Source organism: Vanessa cardui, chromosome 14 (assembly GCF_905220365.1).
Source record: "Vanessa cardui chromosome 14, ilVanCard2.1, whole genome shotgun sequence".
Lineage (NCBI taxonomy): Eukaryota > Metazoa > Arthropoda > Insecta > Lepidoptera > Nymphalidae > Vanessa > Vanessa cardui.
Genome location: NC_061136.1, coordinates 7,231,529 through 7,256,148, shown reverse-complemented (window position 1 = coordinate 7,256,148; position 24,620 = coordinate 7,231,529). Strand labels below are relative to the sequence as shown.

General features: G+C 33.0%; 1 protein-coding gene across 1 annotated transcript; it reads right to left on the bottom strand.

Moving 5' to 3' along the window:
- Positions 1–168: 168 nt before the first annotated feature.
- On the bottom strand, positions 169–23,582 carry LOC124535441. The gene is made up of 32 exons (XM_047111655.1): positions 23,156–23,582; positions 21,876–22,935; positions 21,534–21,774; positions 21,304–21,421; positions 20,971–21,225; positions 20,289–20,875; positions 20,065–20,219; positions 19,750–19,935; positions 19,555–19,678; positions 19,237–19,390; positions 17,972–18,195; positions 17,635–17,848; positions 16,800–16,996; positions 16,056–16,220; positions 15,174–15,380; positions 13,768–13,972; positions 13,463–13,649; positions 13,090–13,267; positions 12,779–13,000; positions 12,528–12,695; positions 12,364–12,462; positions 12,216–12,287; positions 11,777–11,880; positions 11,139–11,188; positions 10,872–11,070; positions 9,877–10,089; positions 9,582–9,723; positions 9,076–9,220; positions 8,307–8,485; positions 7,998–8,219; positions 622–705; positions 169–360 (listed from the first exon to the last, which is right to left on the bottom strand). The coding sequence occupies exons 1-32, from the start codon at positions 23,163–23,165 to the stop codon at positions 199–201; spliced, it is 6,528 nt and encodes a 2,175-aa protein (XP_046967611.1). The 5' UTR covers positions 23,166–23,582; the 3' UTR covers positions 169–198.
- Positions 23,583–24,620: the final 1,038 nt, after the last annotated feature.

The following is a 24,620-nucleotide window of genomic DNA, read 5'->3' as shown; positions in this document are numbered from 1 at the left end:
TAATTATGATGTATTATAACGTATTACTACGTAAAACGACTAAAGGCAAACGTCCCAAATAGGACGTTTTCTAGTCTTCACTATTTGCGCGTTAATAACATATCTGTTTACTACAACATCATTGGATTTCGTTAAAATAAATATACTATTTTATATGAATTAAATTCAAAAGAATGAAATTTCAAGTTTTATTAAACATTAAATGGCTAAATAAACATTTTCAACTTTCCTTCGAATTAGTTTCGCAGATTTCGGATAGAAATCGAGTAAAAATTTCCATTCGTCCAATTTTAAGTACACAATGTCGACAACGGTTCGGGCTCGAAACGAGAAATGATGCGTTACACCAACGAAGAGTCCCTGTAACAATTTAATTCGAATTTCAAAATTATTATTATTTTTAGGACTCTGAAGCCTATAAAGATACCACCATTAAGGTACCATCTACTAATCGACTATCTTACTGCCAAACCTCAATACTTAATATTGGTGTGTTCCGAGTGAGCGTACTGGTTGGTGGCACATTATTATTATTTTTTTAAATTAAAAAGGTTTTATATTTTATTCATGTCTAGCAAAGAGGTCAGTAAGAGCCGTTCAAAGATAAGTTGGAAGGTTTACTTGTGCCACTCCGAAACTGTCTTCTGGTCCCAATATATCGTAAATAGATTCTGTCAAATTCTGATGAACCGTCAGAACTTCGACCTGCAACAGATAATGTAAATTATTTACTGCGAAAAAGATTAAAACGTATTGTAACGTACATCGAAAAATAGTAATATACACTATATTTTTCTATTTATTGTATAATGAACAGGGCGAATTTTGAGGACGTAAAACTATACTAATTTATTTAAATAAAAGATACATAGATAAGTAATGTTATTAATGTACCGTATTATTTGTAAAACATCAATGCAAGAGAAAAGCAAAGAAAACTACAAAGATAAAACGCAAACATTTTTGTTTTAGGATTATTTAAAAAGCATAATAGTATTTTCGTTTGCACCCCTGCATCAAATATTGTACCGCCAAGCTGATTGTAAATTTCCCACTGCTGAGATAAGGCCTCCTCTTCCATCGAGGAGAGATTTTGGAGCATGTTCCAATGCCGGTTGGTGGAATGCACATGTGGCAGAATTTCGATGAAACTAGACACATGCAGATTTCCTCACGATGTTTTCCTTCACCTCCGAGCACGAGATGAATTATAAACACAAATTAAGCACTTATATATATATATATATATATATATATATATATATATATATATATATATATATATATATATATATATATATATATTTATCCCGCAAACAATTGGCCGTCCACTGAAGGCGAAAATGCATTTAAACTGGCGTCCACCTGCTTTTGGCGTCCGTATACCGGACGCCACTTTTTTAGCCGGTGGCACTGAGGTCCTATTCATCCTAGCTAGCCGTAGTACAAAAATCGACGGAAGGTAAAAATCGCTTAAAATAGTTGAAATAAAATATTGGAAAGTTCCCGAAGAAATCACCGCGCAGGTGAGGCGCTGCCGCAGCGCGTATATCGCACACAGTATATCGAGGGGAATTCCTGACTACGGATTCGCTTATTTGGCGTCCAAAATTGCGACGTTGCCATCTCGCTCATTTCACTTACGATTACCTATTCGGTGCTTGATTATTGTTTGTTTTACATCAGTGTGTAGAAATAAACTGTTATTGGAACTTATTTAATGTTTATTAAATATATTAATAATGAATATATGAATTCCCGAGGACTTCGTGGAAGAAAAATTTTAAATATTTTATAATAATTAATATTTATATTCATTATTCATAATAATAACATAAAGTATGTCTGTCTGTCTGTTATGTTTTCACGCTTAAACTGCTGAACCGATTTAGATAAAATTTAGTATGGAGACATTGTAGAGAAGAACATAGGATAATTTTGTCTCCAAAATCATACCCTAATGAGATAAAAAAGGAAAGTAGAAAGAAAGGATAGTTTCCACGCCCAATAGCTGTAAACAGACGTCTAATAGCTGTATACGGAGGCAAAATAGCTGTATACGGACGCAAAATAGCTGTATACGGACGCCCAATACCTGTATACGGACGCCAAATAGCTGTATATGGACACCCAATAGCTGTATACGGACGCCCAATAGCTGTATACGGACGCCCAATAGTTGTATACGGACGCCCAATAGCTATATACGGACGTCTAATAGCTGCATACGGACGCCCAATTAAAAAAACATAATCAAAATAAACTTTATTTAAGTACGCTTTAACAAACACTTTTGAATCGTCATTTTACAATTAAGTGAAGCTACCACCAGTTAGGAAAGTAGATTCTACCGAGAAGAACCGGCAAGAAATTCAGTAGTTACTCTTTTTCAACATTTAAAAGATAATAATACAAAGTCGTTTTAGTTAATACAATTATATAAATTAATATATCCTGCTAGGAAGTCAACAGGTATTACTTCCACGCTTTTTTATCATCTATAAAATCTTGTTTCGAATAATATCCTTTTTTTACCAATGTATTTTTTACAAACGATTTGAATTTACGAAACGGCAAAGTTAAAAATGTCTGCGGAATTTTATTATAGAATCGGATACCTTGCCCCAAGAAGGATTTATTGACTTTGCGGAGTCGGAAACTTGGCTTTATAAGTTTATCCTTAGTTCTAGTGCACGTACAATGATGATCACTGATTTTATCAAAGTGATCAATGTTGCTGTGAATATACATAATATTGTTGTAAATATACTGTGACGGAACAGTGAGTATTCCTACTTTGTTAAAAACATCCCGAAGAGAGTCCCTAGCTCCATGATTGTAAATAAACCGGATTGCTCTCTTTTGTAAAATAAAGAAAGATCCAATATCTGCAGCGTTATCCCAAAGTAATATGCCATATGACATAATACTGTGAAAATAACCAAATTATACTAGATGAGCGGTATCAACCTCAGTTAGTTGTCTAACTTTTCTAAAAGCGTTTGTTGCAGAGCTGAGTCTTCCTGTTAGGGATGATAAATGAGGACTCCACTGAAGTTTGGAATCCAATTCTATTCCTGAGAACACCGTAGTATCGGCTACATCAAGACGATCACCGTTTCAAGATATCTTATAATTATGCTTTCTAACATTGGGTAGGGTAAAAACTACACATTTTGTTTTTTGAGCATTCAAAACTAAATTATTTACTGTAAACCAATTGTGTATCTGTGATAACGCACCGTTCATGTCGTCATAGTCAGTTTTTTTTTGTCAACCTTTAAAATCTGTGAAGTATCATCAGCAAACAACACTATATCACAAATACCTTTAACATAGAAAGGAAGATCATTTATATATACCAGAAATAGAAAGGGACTCAAAATTGAACCTTGTACCGATAGCCGAGCGACAGTGATCTTGAGGCCATACAGTATTATTTGAGGTGGAACTATGTGGCTGCAAGCTACCAACTATAAAATGAAAGCACTGTTCCCAGTAAATTCATTTTATTATAAGTAGTATAATTTTATTATTGTAAATATAAAATTTGGTAGGTAGACTTTTATGACATACAGAAAAATAAAACACAGGAGATAGCAAATACAACAACAAAATAATATGATAGAGAGGACATAATTATTCCGATGAAGTTTTATGGGCAGAGCCACTTGTGCTAAGAGCGAAAATGAGAGACACGATCATATTTACGCAAACGAAATATTAATTTAATTTAGAAATTTTGAAATCGCCCAAGTTTTTCGCTGATCCTCCGTGAGATGTGTATAACAGTCGTCGGCGTAATCCAGGATAGGAAGCAAAAGATTCGTATTTACATATTATAACATATTAGGCATCCGTATATGTATAAGCCTTACGAATATTGGAACAAAATAAACGTTGAACTGTTTGTACAGAACAGCGATAGGAAAAGAAAGAGACAACAAACCTAAAGCTGGCAACGTCGCACTTCCAAATACAGTCCATCCTGTGAGGACGCTAAGTAATCGATGCCATAGGTAAATTATGATCAATATATCTAGGAAGCCTTAAATGTATCATCATGGTTAGGGGTTCAAAAATGTTTGGGCATGACTGAAAGACGAATATCGCGGATTTTCTTTTTATCGGAAAACAACGTATCTCAAGGACCTGGAAATCAAAAACCTAAGCAGTATTCATTATGACATGTTAAGTAAAGTAAGGGGAACTTGGGGACGTCGTAATGATGCACCACGTGCATGACGCCAAAAAGGTTGTAGGATGTATATATATATATATATATATATATATATATATATACATATATATATATATATATATATACATCCTACAACCTTTTTGGCGTCATGTACGTGGTGCATCATTATGACGTCCCCAAGTTCCCCTTACTTTACTTAACATGTCTTAATTAATACTGCTTAGTTTTTTGATTTCCAGGTCCTTGGGATACGTTGTTTTCCGATAAAAAGTAAATCCGTGATATTCGTCTTTCAGTCATGCCCAAACATTTTTGAACCCCTAACCATGATGATACATTTAAGGCATCCTAGATATATTGATCATAATTTACCTATGGCATCGATTATTTAGCGTCCTCACAGGATGGACTGTATTTGGAAGTGCGACGTTGCCAGCTTTAGGTTTGTTGTCTCTTTCTTTTCCTATCGCTGTTCTGTACAAACAATTCAACGTTTATTTTGTTCCAATATTCGTAAGGCTTATACATATACGGATGCCCAATATGTTATAATATGTAAATACGAATCTTTTGCTTCCTATCCTGGATTACGCCGACGACTGTTATACACATCTCACGGAGGATCAGCGAAAAACATGAGCGATTTCAAATTTTCTAAATTAGATTCATATTTGGTTTGCGTAAATTGATCGTGTCTCTCATTTTCGCTCTTAGCACAAGTGGCTCTGCCCATAAAACTTCACCGGAATAATTATGTCCTCTCTATCATAGTATTTTGTTGTTGTATTTGTTATCTCCTGTGTTTTATTTTTCCTGTATGTCATAAAAGTCTACTTACCAAATTTTATATTTACAATAATAAAATGATAGTACTTATAATAAAATGAATTTACTGGGAACAGTGCTTTCATTTTATAGTTGGTAGCTTGCAGCCACATAGTACTACCTCAAATAATACTGTATGCCTCAAGATCACTATCGCTCGGCTATCATACAAGGTTCAATTTTGGGTCCCTTTCTATTTCTGGTATATATAAATGATCTTCCTTTCTATGTTAAAGGTATTTGTGATATAGTGTTGTTTGCTGACGATACTTCACAGATTTTAAAGGTTGGCAAAAAAAAACTGACTATGACGACATGAACGGTGCGTTATCACAGATACACAATTGGTTTACAGTAAATAATTTAGTTTTGAATGCTCAAAAAACAAAATGTGTAGTTTTTACCCTACCCAATGTTAGAAAGCATAATTATAAGATATCTTGAAACGGTCACCGTGACCGTCTCGATATAGCCGATACTACGGTGTTCTCAGGAATAGAATTGGATTCCAAACTTCAGTGGAGTCCTCATTTATCATCCCTAACAGGAAGACTCAGCTCCGCAACCGATACCGCTCGTCTAGTATATTTTGGTTATTTTCACTGTCTTATGGCATATTACTTTGGGGTAACGCTGCAGATATTGGATCTGTCTTTATTTTACAAAAGAGAGCAATCCGGTTTATTTATAATCATGGAGCTAGGGACTCTCTTCGGGATGTTTTTAACAAAGTAGGAATACTCACTGTTCCGTCACAGTATATTTACAACAATATTATGTATATTCACAGCTACATTGATCACTTTGATAAAATCAGTGATCATCATTGTACGTGCGCTGGAACTAAGGATAAACTTATAAATATATATCAATAAATCCTTCTTGGGGCAAGGTATCCGATTCTATAATAAAATTCCGCAGACATTTTTAACTTTGCCGTTTCGTAAATTCAAATCGTTTGTAAAAAATACATTGGTAAAAAAAGCATTTTATTCGAAACAAGATTTTACAGATGATAAAAAAGCGTGGAGGTAACACCTGTTGACTTCCTAGCAGGATATATTAATTTATATAATTGTATTAACTAACACGACTTTGTATTTTTTAAATGTTGAAAAAGAGTAACTACTTCTTGCCGGTTCTTCTCGGTAGAATCTACTTTCCGAACCGGTGGTAGCTTCACTTAATTGTAAAATGACGATTCAAAAGTGTTTGTTAAAGCGTACTTAAATAAAGTTTATTTTGATTATGTTTTTTTATTAGACGTCCGTATACAGCTATTGGGCGTCCGTATACAGCTATTGCGTGTTCGTATACAGCTATTGGGCGTCCGTATACAACTATTAGGCGTCCGTATACAGCTATTTTGCGTCCGTATACAAGTATTTTGCGTCCGTATACAGCTATTAGACGTCTGTATACAGCTATTGGGCGTCCGTATATGGCTATTTGGCGCCTGTACAAAGTACTAAGCTTTACGCCGGTTTGTTTACACCGAATAATAAAAACTACCAATCACAGATAACAGAATATTTAACAGTACAGATCACGATTGATATAAATGTTGTACAAGCTTTCACCCCCTTTTAGTCCCTTAGAGGATGATTTCGTGGATGGAAACGTTCCTTTCTTTCTACTTTCCTTTTTTATCTCATTAGGGTATGATTTTGGAGACAACAAAATATTGTATGTTCTTCTCTACAATGTCTCCATACTAAATTTTATCTAAATCGGTTCAGCAGTTTAAGCGTGAAAAGATAACAGACAGAAAGACATACTTTATGTTATTAATATGAATAATGAATATAAATATTAATTATTATAAAATATTTAAAATTTTTCTTCCACGAAGTCCTCGGGAATTCATATATTCATTATTAATATATTTAATTAACATTAAATAAGTTCCAATAACAGTTTATTTCTACACACTGATGTAAAACAAACAATAATCAAGCACCGAATAGGTATTATGCAAGTCGTAAGTGAAATGAGCGAGACGGCAACGTCGCAATTTTGGACGCCAAATAAGCGAATCCGTAGTCAGGAGTTCCCCTCGATATACTGTGTGCGATATACGCGCTGCGGCAGCGCCTCACCTGCGCGGTGATTTCTTCGGGAACTTTTCAATATTTTATTTCAACTATTTTAAGCGAATTTTAGCTTCCGTCGATTTTTGTACTACGGCTAGCTAGGATGAATAGGACCTCAGTGCCACCGGCTAAAAAAGTGGCGTCCGGTATACGGACGCCAAAAGCAGGTGGACGCCAGTTTAAATGCATTTTCGCCTTCAGTGGACGGCCAATTGTTTGCGGGATAAATATATATATATATATATATATATATATATATATATATATATATATAGTGGTGCTTGTCTGGGTTTGAACCTGCAATCAACGGTTAAGATGCACGCGTTCTAATAACGCGGCTATCTCAGCTCATGAAAGTAGAATCTTTAGTTTTGCAATACAGTTTGTTTACACTAATGCTATCTAGTTTGTCATAAATAAAGTGATATTCTATTCCATTCTTTGCTACTGCGTAAATTTATATATTTATAGCAATAAATTTTATATATCTCAATAAAGTTTGTTGCTTATGATGTTATTTAAAAATAAATCTGGGAAGTTATTGATGCTTTAACAATGATATTCTAATAAACATATAAGTTATATCCATCCTAAAGTACAGAAAAAAGTGTGCCGCGCCGGGGACCGTTTATTTTAGTTTATTTTTACATTTCGGAGACATTTTAGGGATAACTAGATGTTTTAATTACGCAAAACGTATTACTACGTACCTAATTATGATGTATTATAACGTATTACTACGTAAAACGACTAAAGGCAAACGTCCCAATTAGGACGTTTTCTAGTCTTCACTTTTTGCGCGTTAATAACATATCTGTTTACTAAAACATCATTGTGTTTTAAAATAACTTTTATCAGTAAGGATAAGTATTGAGTACCTCTCCTCTGTGTATAAAATATATGCACTGATCCGCATCGCCTCGCTGAACGATATAGTTTCCAGGGAAAAATACGCAGTGCTTCAACCACATACACAGCATTCTTTTAAAATCGTCGTCAGTGTTCCTGAATATTAACGATTCTCTAATATGACTTCCATATACAGCTTGCATAACTTGACAGCGAAGTCGAAACGGCAGCTTGTAAACCAATTTCGGCATCTAAATACGAGAAAAAGTCATGTTCACAGCTGTTTTCTACATTTGAAAATCTTGGAATACATGTTTTCCTTTTTGTTTCATGTATACCTGTTTCCCTTGTTGCCTGTTCCATAGTTCCCGTACGTAATCCCACATTTTATTCATCTGATGGTCGCTGAGATCCGTATCTCGTAAGCCGTCCCGAAGTTCGTTTATTCCATAGTCGTAAGCAATGCGAGATGATGAATGTGCAGTTATCATTGCTGACATCTCCGATATCAAAAGACCTAGAAATGTTTAAATTTTATATGTTACAAGCGTTTTGGAATATATGTATATTTGTCTAACTAAACATTCAAACTCAAACTCAATTAACTTTATTCAATATAGAAGCATTATATGTACTTTCTTATTGATGGTCAATTGAAACACTACCACCCGTGCAGAAAAGAATATACCCTGACCTGAGAAGAACCGGCGAAAGAAACTCAGCGGGTTTTTTTTTATTGAGAAAACAGTTTGTCTAAAATGGAATCAGTTTGATGTTTTACGTAGATACATATTTGGAATAACATATTCCAAGATAAAACATAGCTCGAATTTTAAGTACGTAATAAATGTTATAAAAAATGTTTTTGTCTTTGCCCTCTAAATGGGTCGAAATGACCTCATTGAATCATTTCTGTCTGAACATGTTCTTACGCCTCGTATCATTTTTTAGGAGGCAAATAAAATTTATTTTAAACTAAATTTGGACTAATAACTATTAGTGTAAAGCACTGTGTTTGCATATACATATATAAATTTATTGAAGACGATAAAGAAGAGCTTTTATTAATGAATAATAATAATTAATCAAGTCAATGATATAACATACCAGTACAGAATTTTATAATAATCGTTATGAATACAGTTTCGATAACTTCAAAGTCATTTTGGGATGAGACGTCTCCAGTTCCAGTTATTGTCAATAAGTTGATCATGTACCACAGTGAGGCCACGTATAGCGGAAAAAAGTTTTTCTAGAAATAAATATTTATGAGTGTATTTTACCATAAAAACATTTTGGAAGTGCTATTTTCTTATGGTGGGGTAAACCGTTTGTTACGTAGCGCGTTACGGCGCCAGTCTGACTTCCCTAACTCTGAAGCAGACAGCAGCGGTAGATAAGCTCTCTCTCTCTCTTACTTTAACCCACAGAGCTAGCCGTATTTCGGACATACTTTTTTTTAATTAAGTTATCCAATCTGTTGGGCATCCCCAGACGCGCACGTATTTTTATTGTGCAAATGACACGACGATGGAATAATTAACACACCTATACTCTTCCAAAAAAAACACTAACATAACAATTAATAGGAGTTTTAAATATATCTTTTTTACCTGGGCATAATTGGCGCGTAAATTTAATTCCTTTTTTGAAATCCAATTAGCCGACTGACATTGCACTGGTGTGAGGCAAGACATTTTAAAAAATAGACACGCATTTACATGGGACAACAGAGAAGCCCATATTGCAATAGTTCTGTAACATTAGACCTATTGAAAATACTCTTAAAACATCGAGTAAGTCTACAAATATCGTGTATTTTCAGAATCTTCAACAACAGTATTAACAATATTAATAATATTTTCTCGTTGCTTAGAAGAAGGTATTTTTATCAAAGAGGTCACTTACGTTAATTTAAGGAATAAGTTTGCGGATCCAATATTTATTTTTCTGTGTTGTCGATATGTGAATAAATAGGAAATTCTAAGAAGCTGAGAAGTCCTAAGGTAGCAGAACAGTGCATGTTGCACTGGATGACTTAGATTTAAAGCAAAAGCAAGATATGATATAGGTAAGTTAGCTAAGAAGTCGCGTCTGCGCAGATAAGTTTTAGAGAAGTACCTAAAATAAGACAGAAGATATAAAATGTATGATTTTGAAATGTTTTCGCGTTTTTAGGATAGCTATAACCTCATTAGTTCCATTTGATTTTCATATTAGCGAATAACATCGGATACATAAAAATTGACCTAATTTTACTTTGCAGATTTATGAAGTTTATTTATTTGGTTGATAATTTAGTGCTAAAGCTCCATCCATACGAGTAAAAAATACTAGAATTCGTAAAATAGTCGAATGCAATATTAGAAATAAGTAGGTCGCCTAAATAACATACAATCATAATATCTTTTGAAAGTTCGCATTTGGTGTACCTTATCTATTAAAACATTTTTTTTATTTTGTCTTTGGACGATATAACAAATGACCTAATTTCCCCTACGGACAATAAAAATTTTAGTCCACGAGTATGTTGGCAAATGGGTACCGGTTCACTGACTTGACGCATGTTTTGAGAGCGGAATTTGAAAACCGCGAACTTCTCAATTTATGGAATCTACAGAAAAATTCTAGATTCGCTCGACCCTGGGTTTAAATGGGGACATAGTTGTTGCTTCAGATTCAAGGAAAGTTACAAGGAAAACTTTGAATTAATCGATCATCTAGCCAGTTGCCAGACCAAGTGAATGCGAATGCATAGCTAATTGCTATATCAACTGCCCTGAGAAAATAATAAAAAATGGTACTGTCTTTTCTAAAAGCACCAGTTTGAAAGTCATAGTAAATAATGATTTAAAAATAATAAATTATATTGCGATTTAAATTAATATCTGAATGTTACGTACATTTGACGCACTTTCTTCGGATTTAAAACATAGTCTCCGTATCTGTTCATATACCCGCTGTGCACGTCCAAGAAGGTTTTATATAAAAATATAACATCGAAAACAATGCATATATAAAAGAAGTAATCGTTCGATAAAAATGCCATTTGATAAACAAGAATCATAAAGTCCACGTACGATAGAAACATTATTAAGTAATCTGAAAGGTAATTGAAGTTCAGTACAGGCAACAAGTACAAATTAACATAAACAGAACTATTTACGTACCAATAAATGTGACCCATTTGCAGTCAGGCACAACGCTGCTACGAAACCACCTATTTTAACATGCATATTAATATTTATTCTCAATAGTTTTAATAAATATGTTATAAATATTCTATTCAATCTGATGGGTTATTATCGCCAGGCACGTATTAACGTCCTAGCATAAATTTAAATTTGGAATCAATGTCTTCATCATCTTTTGATAGAGTTCGTTCGTTGGTAAACATGGGCTCAACCAAATAACGCAACTTTGATGTGAACATGTTGATCTTAGAGGTCTTATTCGGAATAACTCTATAACTATTTTTTATCAGATTTTTACGTAAGTAAGAAGAACATTTCTTCCTATTTATATAATACCATACATAATATACCTGTTTTTAAAACATTCTAATGAACGGCAGATACTTGTTCTACATTTTACAAAACGTTTGGCTATTGGTGTTTAAATGTTGGGATATTGACTAAAAATTGGGATTCAACTAGGATTTCGTGTATAAATTTTAACCTACACGTCTTACAGTTCTATTATCTACACATTTCCATTTCATTTCGAGAATTTTGTGCGTCGAGTTTAATTTTTTTCTTAAAGAATCGATCTCCTAAAACTATATCCGAAGTAGGAAGATAAATTTTACCGGTGTGGTTTAAATATTAGCCAGGCCGCTGCAGCGTAATCTACATTTCCAGCTGATGTTATCGATCTAGAACCATGAGATTCAGCAATGCTTCTGTCGGGACTCTAAATGAAATTTGTGAAATGGGTTAAATTGAACAGCATTGTACCTAATTTCCAAATTAAATAAGTACCAAAGACACTTTCAATAAAATCGTATTGATAACTTTATGGCATTGACTAGCCTACTGCCTAACAACCTAGTCGATGAAAAATCCTACTTCTTTAATATATTTAGCGCTTGTGGGTAGTAGTGTAGTGATATTGAAAAATAAATAAAAGTTATATAATTATAGTTATAACAGTTTATGAGATATTGTCTACATGAGCCGTATCGTTGTAGTTTTATTATCGTTTCAATAGGTAATATTTATATCATTAATTTTTATTGAATGACTTACATCAAGAAAAACATATGGGTCTATTTCATCCTCTTCGTCCCCTTCTGCCTCATATGTTAAAGGATACACTGTCTGAAAAAAACGAAGTAATGAAATATATCCTCTTTTATTCTTTACGACCATTGCTTCCTAATATCTTTACACTTACTTCCATGCTATTTTTCTCAGACATAACTATGGGTAAAACATAATCTTTTGTCGTTGTATTAACTGAATATTTAACCTTTCTCAGCACAGATGGATAACTCTGAAAAAAAAACAGCATAGAAAGTTTGATTAGCATAATTAAATCTTGAGTTATTTCGATCATACTTTTAAAAGTGTGTAAAATTCGGCGCCTCCTATATACAGCAAGTCAATATTTCTTGACGCCAGAATATTCGACATCGTTAAATATTTTGTTGCTCCACGAATATTTCCGAAAATACCTCCTGGTCCCATACACGCTTCAACTTCATTAATGTTCGTAATAATGTCCACCTTAAAACGAGATTTAAAAAATGAAACTACTTACTTATTTAAAATATCATGACCTCAAATATCAAATGTTGTTATTTCCATACCTTACCGCGGTAAATTATGTACATGTTGCTTATGACCTCATTAGATCTCATCACCATATAGCCTTTTTGAAAATATCGTTCTTTAAGCTTTTTTGCGAATGCTCTAAAAAATGAATATTCCACATCTTCAAATAACGGTATTTCACGCAAAGTTTTTTCGTACATGTATAAAACGGCGTCTTCATTTAAGTTTGCGTGCAGTTTTCCCAAAATTTTTTGATGCTTTTTTTTATAAAAAAAACAGGATTTATTATTTTGTCTTACTTAATTGAGTTCTTTACGTCATTGAATATTATAAAATACATACTTACCGACCACCCACCAGTTCTTTTCCATTGATATTTCCAATAATCAATAACTGATTTTTTTAACAGATATGGTGCTTTCTCTCGGTTTAAAAACAGCACTATGTGCTTTAAATTTTCTTGAAAAGTTGTAACTACTTGATCGGCCATAGCTTTCAGTGATGCTATGCGAGCGTACACGTACCTAATAGAATATTTGATTACAAAACATCTATGTACTTATTTTTGTGCATTTTTTAACTATGTCAGACGTTATCGATGCACATTACCGAATCCTCATAACCTTATATTACTATCAGCTGTAGCTTTGTTTTTATAGATATTCTCTTGAATGCTTATTTGAGAGGGCAAAGGCATTATGACGAATAAAACCACCCACCCAAAAAACAAAACTCCATGTATGTTGATGCAAATCGAAAGTATCATGTGGGCGGTGTCTTGGGCAGTGATATCACCAAAACCAGCGCCGGTGAAACTTGTCGCTGCCCAATAATAAGCCAGCAAATACACCTTACTTGGACTTAGGTAGGAGTCTTTAAAAATCTTGCTGCCGTCTATCCACGAGCCTGGAAGGAAATTAGAACATGGCATAAAATTAAAATTATGTGTAATATTCCACAAGGTTTGCTATAACCAAGGTTTATCATTTTGGTAAAAATATCACTGGTTCTGTGTTCAACGTACCAAGTTTACAGATCATGTTTCCATCTGGATTGTAAGTTGTTTTCATAAAAGGTCCACGTAACGATAGTTTATCAAGTTTCCTTAAAAAATCGTCTTTGTCATAGGCAATTACGTATCTACACGTCAACGTTATTAGTATTGAAGTATAAAGGTTTAGGAAGAACAGTGTTAACAGAAGAAACTGCACCACGCTCATGAGATATGCCTAAAATTTATTACAATTTTTAAAGAGGATTTATGGATTTTATAAGTTGTATTCTTGTGCTGGCTTAAGTCTCCTTTCTTTACTCAAAGGTTTGCTGCTTTTGAACACTGCTTTTGATGACGAATAGACAAAAATAAAGATTTTTTGGTACCGGTCATTCGTAAAAAGATTAAAGTTATATTCATATAGCTAACAGTCAATTGAATGTTCTTAAATTTTAAAGATTTGTTATTCTGATCGACAAGTTCAAGGGATCAATTCCACTAAACTATATCGGTAATGATACATTCAATTCACCGCCAAATACGACCATTGCTCGCAAAAACAAACTTCAGCTTAAACTTAAGAGTTAATTCTATTTATTTTTATCGGTGATATTACCAACTTTAACCGAACCGCAACGGCATAATTGTGTTATAAGAATAGGAAAACAACTGAAAAGCACGAGTACGGTTTGTTTCGAACGCGATAAATTGACAATTTATTAGTAGAATAGTGCCCAGCTTATTTAAGAATAGTTTCGTCATATCTGTATTTAAAAGACTATTTTTATTTACAACTGATATCATGCGTGAATTCTTAAACCAATTGTTTCGAGTCAGTAGCTAACTAAAGAACAGGATATTTTTAATGATCTATTGTTAAATGATTTTCCCGTAATGGTTGTATTGTTCTGTAAGATTGTATTTGATTTAAATGTTAAGCAATAATTTTTCAGTACTTAATGTACTTTGACTAGGTACTATATTTACTCATGCGACATTATTTATAAGATAATTTATGTTTATTTATTTTTTGCCATTTCAAGTTAATAGATAACTAAACGTGACCGCTGTACCCATCTACTTAATTAAGTATATGTACATATGTATATCGGATTATACAAGGATAATAATACTAATCTCTGGTCACATTACAGTTAATAAAGTACATATTTAAATTTAAATATTAAAGAGTGTTGTATATACTAATTATTAATTGAGATTATCAAAATATCTTTTTTTTTGTGTATAATTATACCAATTTTTACACACTATTATTTTCCTAACAAGTATTAGGTACTTTTGGAAATTATACAACTCTCTAAAAGTTTGCTATTACAGATCAGGTCGACGTCACTCGATACTGGAGTAGGTTCAATCAGGAATTTGCCACTTATACCCACGAGTATGTCAAGAGCCTTGTCGAGGCCTATACTTACTCTTTTTAAAGCACCAATAGATTCCGCCCAAAATGCCGAATACAGTTTATAAATTTGTAGAACATTAGCCATCCTGATAATACAATGATAGGCATGATAATTAATCATGTGATCTTCCTCGGTGTGATTTTCGTCATGTTTTGGTACAAAAAGCATCCAGATCGCGTACCAAGGAAAACATGTGAGCAGATCTACTCCAAAAGTTCTCTGTAAGAATTTAAATAGACGATTTATGAATATTTGCGCAATTACTGCTGACATTTTGTATGTCCATAAATAATAATTACAAAAGCAAATATTTTTTAATATATTTTGAGCTGTAATACTCAAAAAGTCTATCTTAAAAACAACTCGTGCGGAAATTGGGAAGTAGTGAGGATATGTATGAACTCATTTTCCCATTTTCAAGCTAATGGGAATGGGATATCATAACTGGATTGACCGGTAAGACAACTGCTGTACTATTCTGTATGAACTCACTTAGTATCTTATTTGTGAAATGATTAAAATTGACTTGCGGTGCGTATACGTTATCCAAATGCTGGTATATAAAGTTAAAACGTGTTATAGCCAATTTCGCACAAAACTGCGCACAAATTTAACGACTATGTGCAAAACACTGTTGCACTTTGTTCAAATCAAAATCAAAATAAACTTTATTCAAGTAGGCTTTTACAAGCACTTTTGAATCGTCGTTTTAGAATCGAGTGAAGCTACCACCGTTTCGGAAAGTAGATTCTACCGAAAAGAACCGCCAAGAAATTCAGTAGTTACTCTTTTTTAACATTTATAACATTTAAAAAAGAGTAACTACTTAGAAAATATAAGTTCTTAGAAAATAGTTTCAATGCCCTGATTTTATATTTGAAAACCGTAACATACTGTTAGATAATTTTTCGCAGTTAAATACGGATGGTATATTAGTTGATTTTTAGGTCCATAGAAGGCGACATGTAGCATGAGATATAAATCCAAGTAGCAAATCGATTCCAACACAATGATTACTATATTAAACTGTTTGCAGGTCGGAGCCATTGATATCACAATCTGAAAAGGTGAAGTAGGAAGTAAATATAAATTATAACGAGTATTGGCATTTCTTGCTTTTATACAAATCTACATAGATACATAGGTACATATCTATATATGTATGTGTTAAATATAACTTTAATAGAAATACTCAGTCTATATAAGGGTTGTGTAATAAATTGTAAGCTATCTCTAGTTTGTTTGTTCAAGTCCAAATGCGCTTGAAGCGACATAAAGTAAATGAAATTTACTAACATACTTAGAACAAGCTATAGTTTTATGAAGCCTTAGCATATGTGCTCGTAGATGAAACTCTAAATCGTTCTCAATTCCCTCGCTATTTTTACTAGTAAGTATAAAAACATCTATAAGGAATCTTTCTTTGAAATTGAAACATTATTATATCAACTTAATATGGGTGGCAGTATTGTAATAAACTGCTATTAAAAGTACCCATATTAAGAATTTTGAAAGACAAGAATTAATGATAATGATGTCATAAGCTATCCATCGAATTGGTAACATGTATGTTTTTAGGTATAGTAAAAAGCAACTAAATCTTTAAGAATAAATTCAATATAAATAGTGAAAACTTACTGGTATCAATAAACTCAGTATGTATGCGGTACAAACTCTAAGTAGGGCCCAACATTTTAAAAACATTCCATCGGGCTTGATTACGATTGGCAACAACAAATACGGAGAAACATTATTGAACACGTCAAATTTTTTGAACGATTGCAAATAACTCTCTTTTTTCTTTCGATAATCATCCAGTACGTTAATAAAAGAGTCTAAGAAAAATAAGAATTACGTCTTGAGTTAGTACTGAATTAAATATGGTTTATAAGGTTCGTTTGAATTCTTATATAAAACAACAACAACAACAACAGCCTGTAAAAATCCCACTACTGGGCTAAAGGCCTCCTCTCCCTTGGAGGAGAAGGTTTGGAACATATTCCACCATGCTGTTCCAATGCTGGTTGGTGGAATACACATGTGGCAGAATTTCTATGAAGTTTGTCACATGCACATCACATGGCTTCCTCACAATGTTTTCCTTCACCGCCGAGTACGAGATGAATTATAAAGACAAATTAAGCACATGAATCAGCGGTGCTTGCCTGGGTTTGAACCCGCAATCATCGGTTAAGATGCACGCATTCTAACCCCTGGGCCTCATGAGTAAAAAGTAGAAAATTGCCTACGGGTAAAACTGATGGTCTTGATTAGAATTAATAACAGTAGGTTAATAGGGTGAGTAGGGTCTCTGGCCGATTGTAGTTATAAAACATATACGATCGAAGATAGAAAACATTTGACCCACAGACTTACTTACTTTGACTCTACAGATTATATATTATAGTTTATACTGTAAAAATATTATACATTATATTAAATTATATAAATATTACTTTATAAATAAATTTACCATTAAAGCAATCTTGAACAATATTCGTTATACGTTTTCTCTGTTTCTGAGCTGTTAGTCGATTATAATGCTTTAAATATGCGTCAGAGTTTTTAAATTTAGTTTTTTCTTCGATTTTTTTTATCTCTTCATCAGTAAGTAAACCTTCATGCTCACGCATATCGGGAAACAAATTCAATGCTGATGTGTACGCAAAGTGATTTATACTGATCAGCTGAAATTAAACTTTCTCGTCGTAAATTCAAATTGCTTGGGAACTCTCTCGAATAGAATTCCTAGTGCGACGAACTTGTAACAGATGTTATTGTTAATATGCACTGAATAAACGATCACTTACTTTGCAGTGTGTCAGAGTAATTACAGTACTGACAGCCGGCACGCCGTACAACAATACTAATAATCCCAGATGGTTCCCGGGGCCAATGACACGTTCGGTCTTCGTTTCTCTCATCTCGGTAGATGTCACCAAGCAGTAACCACTCTCAATGATGTATAGCTCTCTTGTAACGGTACCCCCGTAATAAACGATTTCTCCTGGCGGTAGGATTATATCGCTGGCTGCTACAATATATAATAAGTTCTATCAATACATTTCCAATTTTTATTTTGATAAGCACGAGCAAGTTAATCAAGGTTTTTAGTATTTAGTTACAAATAAATACGTTTAATTTTTAAATGTCTGAATATAACTTGAAAATTACCTCATTATTAAATCTACACTAATATTATAAAGAGGAAAACTTTGTTTGTTTGGTTGTAATGAATAGGCTCAAAAACTACTGGACCGATTTTAAAAATTCTTTCACCATTCGAAAGCTAAATTAATCCCGCATAACATAGGCTAAATTTTATTTTGAAAAAAATAGGGTTCCGTAAGATATTTTGGGTTTTTCGGACAAAAAAGGAAAAAATCTACCAAAAAAGTTGATTTTTTGCGTATGATGCCTAAACTATAAAAGATAGAACTATAAAATGTTCTAACTCCGGTCCTTAGAGGGCATAATGGCCTCCGACCCTAAGAACCTCATCAGATTCGTGGCTGATGTTGGTCTGGCTGAGGTGTTGTGATCACGAATTTGAGGTTTATCACAATAGATCCAAGCGCCGGTTGCAGTAATTCTTCAAATGTGACCGTGCCTCAGCAGTAGGGATATTAGAAGTCTGATTATGAACCGTTATCTACGCGGGCGAAGCCGCGGGCGACCGCTAGTTAAAGTTTATAAATAAAATATACTCGTTTCTAATTGTATTAAAAATATAGAATATACGTATTGAAGTAATTTTTAAAATCATATTTTATCTTGTATCATAGTTTTGTATCCAGAAATCCACATAACTTCTTGATATAAACATAATAAAGCATAAATATTATCTCTTAAATAAAAATAGGTATAGCTAAAATTTTACTATTCAATAAAAATCACGTTAGTAAAATTTCAAAGGCGTTCGAAAAATAGTTACCATCTGATCCAATTCGGAAGCAGCAGTAATTAGCTTGGCAGATGCATGCATTATTGACAAAACTAGGTCGAACGTGTAAAACATTTTACACCCTAATAATTACATTACACAAGACCAAGTTATATATTTATATATACATACTTTCAGTTAGCGTATGAATGAAAGCTTTATTTTTAACTTGAAAGAATCTTATTGAAGTCAGCGTCTTGAATCTCGCTTGATGGAGTACTTTCTTTCGCAATTCATATGGCACAACTGTTTTCTCCAGCCAATTTTCACCGGTCAGTTCAACGCCCTTAAAAATATCCATAAAATTTTAGCTTTACTCGTGTAAGCTGTCGAACGAAAGTAAAAATGTAAATTCCTTATTGACTCTTGGAGATTGATTCGAATTTAAGTCCAATTCAAATTTAGCTTCATATAACTCAATATGTTTGCGAAACTACATAAAATTCTTACCGAGTTATATTGCCATTGTAATTCGTAAAACGCCATTATCCTGGATTTGATTGCTGGATGCATATTGTTTTCCTTCATAAACTTATCTATGGTCATTATAACTTCCAAAAAAGCCGTTTTTGTCCTAAATATAATGGTGTTTATTATTAGCAATGTTTCAACAGAAGATAAACTTTCCTAGAATTTAAAAGTTACCTTGACCAGTGAGTTACGACAGCCGAAAATTCAGAGACACAGTAACCGGATAGCAAAACACCGTACAAGCTAAGAAATGCAACGAATGCCATATCATACTGATCGCCAGGAACGAAATCTCCGTATCCAACAGAGAGCAAAGTTGTAGTAGCAAAATATATAGCAGTTAATATGTGATACTTAGATCTAAAATATAATACATGACGTTTAATATTATTGCGAGTATTTTAATAAAAATCGTGTGAGTTTGTCGAACTCCAGCCTATAAATAATTTTAGGCATCACAAGCTCTTTTTATAACAAGTGATTACATACTTGTTCGATGTCATACCGCTTCTTTGATCTTCCCAGGTCAAAGCTCTAGCGAACCACGAATTTTGAGAACATCTATTCACGAAACATGATTCCATATACAAAATAACACCAGACCAATAACATATGAATCCAATGTATACGCAGTACTTGAGAATCTGAAAGCGGACTTTGGCATGTAGTGACTTTTTAATGTATAACAAATTATTTGTGAGATTTTTGTTGACCTTGACGATTATTGAATTTGACAATAGCCTCCGCTCCAGATGCTCAAAGAAATTTGATAATCTCCAGACGAGGCATAGTTTTGTTCCTTTGCATAAATAGAATAGATGGTTCCTGTAATTGTCTAGATAAGAAGCGTTAGTATGTATCGTTACGATGTATTCAAATGGAATTATTGCAACAACGTCCATATAGAACTCTAAAGTATTCATTCGATAATTTAATATTTCAATAAAGCTTTTCAGATACTTCTTTTTAGTTTTCACAGCAGTTACGATTGTTATGATTACATTCAGTATTAAAGAAATTGCAATTACAATTTCTGCATAGAAAAATGGTCCCGCTGGAAATCTTCTTTCAAAGCCAATAAAATATGGATACACGAGACAAATGTAAAAAACAACAAAAAGCATATATCGTTCCCAGTATTTGACGAGATTGCAATCAAATTCCAATATCCAGGGAAATTTGGAATTTGCGCAAGTAAAGTTACTCGTCCGCTTTTTGATATGTTCCGATAATATGTAAAGATTCAAACAGTTTTCATCGAGTTCGTCATCTTTTAAAACGGTTTCGTCGTCTGTAATACCTGTAAGTTAATTATACCAAACCATACTATTTTATGTTTCAGAAGATATATTTACTGTTAAGTAATTAATATACCTTGACAAACATTAAAAATACCTTGAATATATCGTAATTTTTCCTTTAAACATTTTATGCTGCTCTTTTTCCTTTCTTTCGAGGCATAAATATTTAATGATAACTTTTTGTTACTACTCTGCTTATGCTTTTTGCGATGACTCCTATCAATTCGTTCTTGGATTTCTTTTCGTATTTTAACAACTAAATCTGGATAAGTTATCATCAACGTTATAAAGTCGGTCTTATTAAGAACTTGACATTCAACGTATGTTGCAGCCTTAACTGTACATCGTGCTGTAAATGGACTTAGTGATAATAGCCGGCGCATAAGATTTTAATAAAAAAAGTTTTTTCCTTAAACGTCTTTCTTACCTGGAATATTATAAACCAGAGATATCTCACCAAAACATGTTCCTTTGCCAAAAGATATCATCGGACTTTCATCATCTTCATCAGATAGTAATTCTAAAACGCCGCTCGTGATACAAATCTTAATTGAATGAAAACAAATGATATGTTTATTATGGAATCATTGTGCTATGAATAAATAACATTTAAGAGGCAAAGTGTAAATATTTAACAATGCAGAAATACAATATTACCATAATAGTCTTGCTTTGATTATGATTATAAACAATGTCACCGGGTAAATAAAACTGGTGAGTCATGGTCACTGATAGTCTTCTAAGGAATGCTTCCGGAAGTTTTCTGAATAGTAAAGAACTGTACAGAGGCACTGCATTCAGATCGTATGCAATTTCCATTTGTAATGGAGCCGGAAGAAGTTTTATAAGCTTTGGTTTGAAAACTCCTGATTTTTGATACCATAGATCCTCGTAGTACCTACAAATCACTTCGCCTTCATAAGATAATATATTATGATAATTATAATAAATTTTCATGAACATCAATACAATAAAGGAAAAAATTAGAGTAAAACTTACCTTATAATACGTTTCGTTGTGTCGGCATCCATTTTAATTAACGACAAATGATTTTTAATTTTCTTTAATTGCCTTACGTACTTTGCACGTCTTGTAGTAATTGTTATAAATAAAGAGGTAAGAGAACCTACGAATACTACAGTTGTTAATAAAAAGCCGAGTAATACAGCAATAGCTGCCGTGATTCTCTCATTGGTTGTCACAGGATAAATATCTCCAAAAGCATTTGTTGTAAAAATCATTACTGACCAGTACGCGCCGACAAAATACCAGTCAAAGGTCGTTTCTGTTGGCAAATTAACGACCGCAGCGGACCACGAGGACTGTATTTGGCAAATATCAAATTGTCTGTACGAGAATAAGTACCATATACAAGTCCAAGTGTGTACCGACAATAGAAATAGCATTAAATATTGAGCCAAGAAGGTCGTCCATTGATTCGTGCCAGCTTGTGAGGACTTAATGTAGGAATATTCAATTATTCTGTACACTCGTGCAGTTGCCATCATCGGAGCAATAGCGTATATATTAAACGAGCTATGTTCTGTGGTACTTATTAAATATAAAAATGAGCATGGCATTGCCAAAATAACATCAATGACTACTCGAAATGTTTCTGGTTCGACTAAATTTAATGTCTTTCGCCATTTTTCAAAGAATTTTAATCCAAAAACAATTATAACATCAACAGTAAATACTAAATTCAAGGATATTATTATTATTATCATCCAAATGGATCTGTCCTGCGGCGCTGTGAAAGTGTAGAGACATGTTTCCAAAAAGTAAGCGATAAATATTGATGAAAGGTTGAAGAGATTCCAAATAGGATTAGTGTAAATCGATAGAATATAACGTAACTTGTTATTGTTGAAATCTGATCTAGATTCCTGGAGTATAGCGTAAGTTTTCTGCTGTTTTTCCTCATCAACTTCCACTAATATATTGTGAGAATGTTCACCCGAAAAGCGAGCAATCGATGGAGGATTTATGAAAACATTAGGCTTATCTTTTCTTCGTCTATACTTATATATACTCAAGCTTGAATCTTCATTTCCTTCATCTGTTGATCAAAATGATAAAATTAGGTAAAATTTCATTAAAATGAAAAACTGTACTAAGAACTACAAGGATTTGAATAGTCTAATGTATTTTCAAATATAATGTGATAATAACGAATTGTTGGGTTTGATTTTATTCCTTCAGGTATCTACTTTAAAAAACTAAAACCGTCTAATCAACTAGGATTATGTTTTAATATAAGATACGAAGAATATACTTACACATTGTCATATGTTATCCGTTAATTGAATTAAAACGCACTAAAATTATGGCATTACGTGCTAATCTAGTAGGCGAATTAATTATTATTATTTTGTTGTATAAACTAGTAGGTTTCGTCAGACACAGTTATACTCCTCCTACGCATGTGGTCACAGCAATAAATGTTTAAGTTTTAATATCAAATGATATTTGCAAAAGATCACTTTCGCATGATCAAGTTTTGATGCCATTACCAAAGATGTAAAGTTTTACACAAAGTCACCACGATGACGTAATGTTTTCCACGCTTGAGTCGTAGGCCGAAAGCCGGACATGTAAGACTAAGACGCAGAATGTGCACACGGCACTCCAACCTACATAAATGAGCATAAAAATGCTTTCAGAGTAATACTTTTTTAATCAAATCATCTATGCTTAAACATACAGCAGCAAAGTGTTATTTTGGTAACGATTAACTATTTTATGAATAACTATTTAGACACTAATTTGAAGACAACATTAATCAATAAAATTGTTTTATAAATCGTTATATGTGATAATTGTTTGAAAATAGTTAATTTAAAACAAGCGTAACACTTTTTGATTTATTGAATTATTTATCTGTATCTTTCTTTAAGTATATTTGTTTGTGAAAGTGTAATTTGCGCAGCAACTGGATACGAAGTCGTTTTTCTGATCAGGACTATTAGCGGCGCCATTTTATTACCATCTTCGTATAATCAAGTTCTAAAACGTTTGGATAATTAAGCTCGGAGCGGGTTGCCATAGGTGGTTCGGGGCCGCGTAATGCCAGTACATTTATGGAAGGCCAGCGCGTGTATTGGTGAAAATGTTGTCATAAAACGATTTAAAACGCCTTTGGTATTTATCAGTTCTTTGAATTACTGCGAAATCAATAGCCGTCAATGTACTTAGTAGAGTCCTACTAAATTATTCTAGATAGGTATAAATTATGATCATTGATGATAAATAACAGAATTATCTCAATATTTTAGCATTTGTTCGCTTTTTGAAATAAAAGTTCATCTACGTTCTATATCACGAAAATGACTGTTCGAAATTTAAAATTTGGAACTTATTTATGTTGTGTGACGTATGTTCTCTGTATACTTAGTTAAATAAGTAATTATCAAATCTACTATTAGTTTTATGAAAACATTTGCAAATAAACTTAATAAATTACTTATAGGACCGACGACCATTTTTAATATATCTATTACAATATTGTTAAATATTTAAATACATATAATAACATTTTAATATACTTCATGTTTTGACAGTGATTTTTAAATGTTTTACTGTGATTGACGAATTCGTTATTTTATATATTATAATATACATAAGAATTATTAGCAATGAGGCCTTAACTATATATATTAAAATAGTTACTACACGAAACATGGCTGCGTGGAATAAAACTATTCTATACTAGCAAAACCTAATAGCGGCTTCACTCGCGCACTT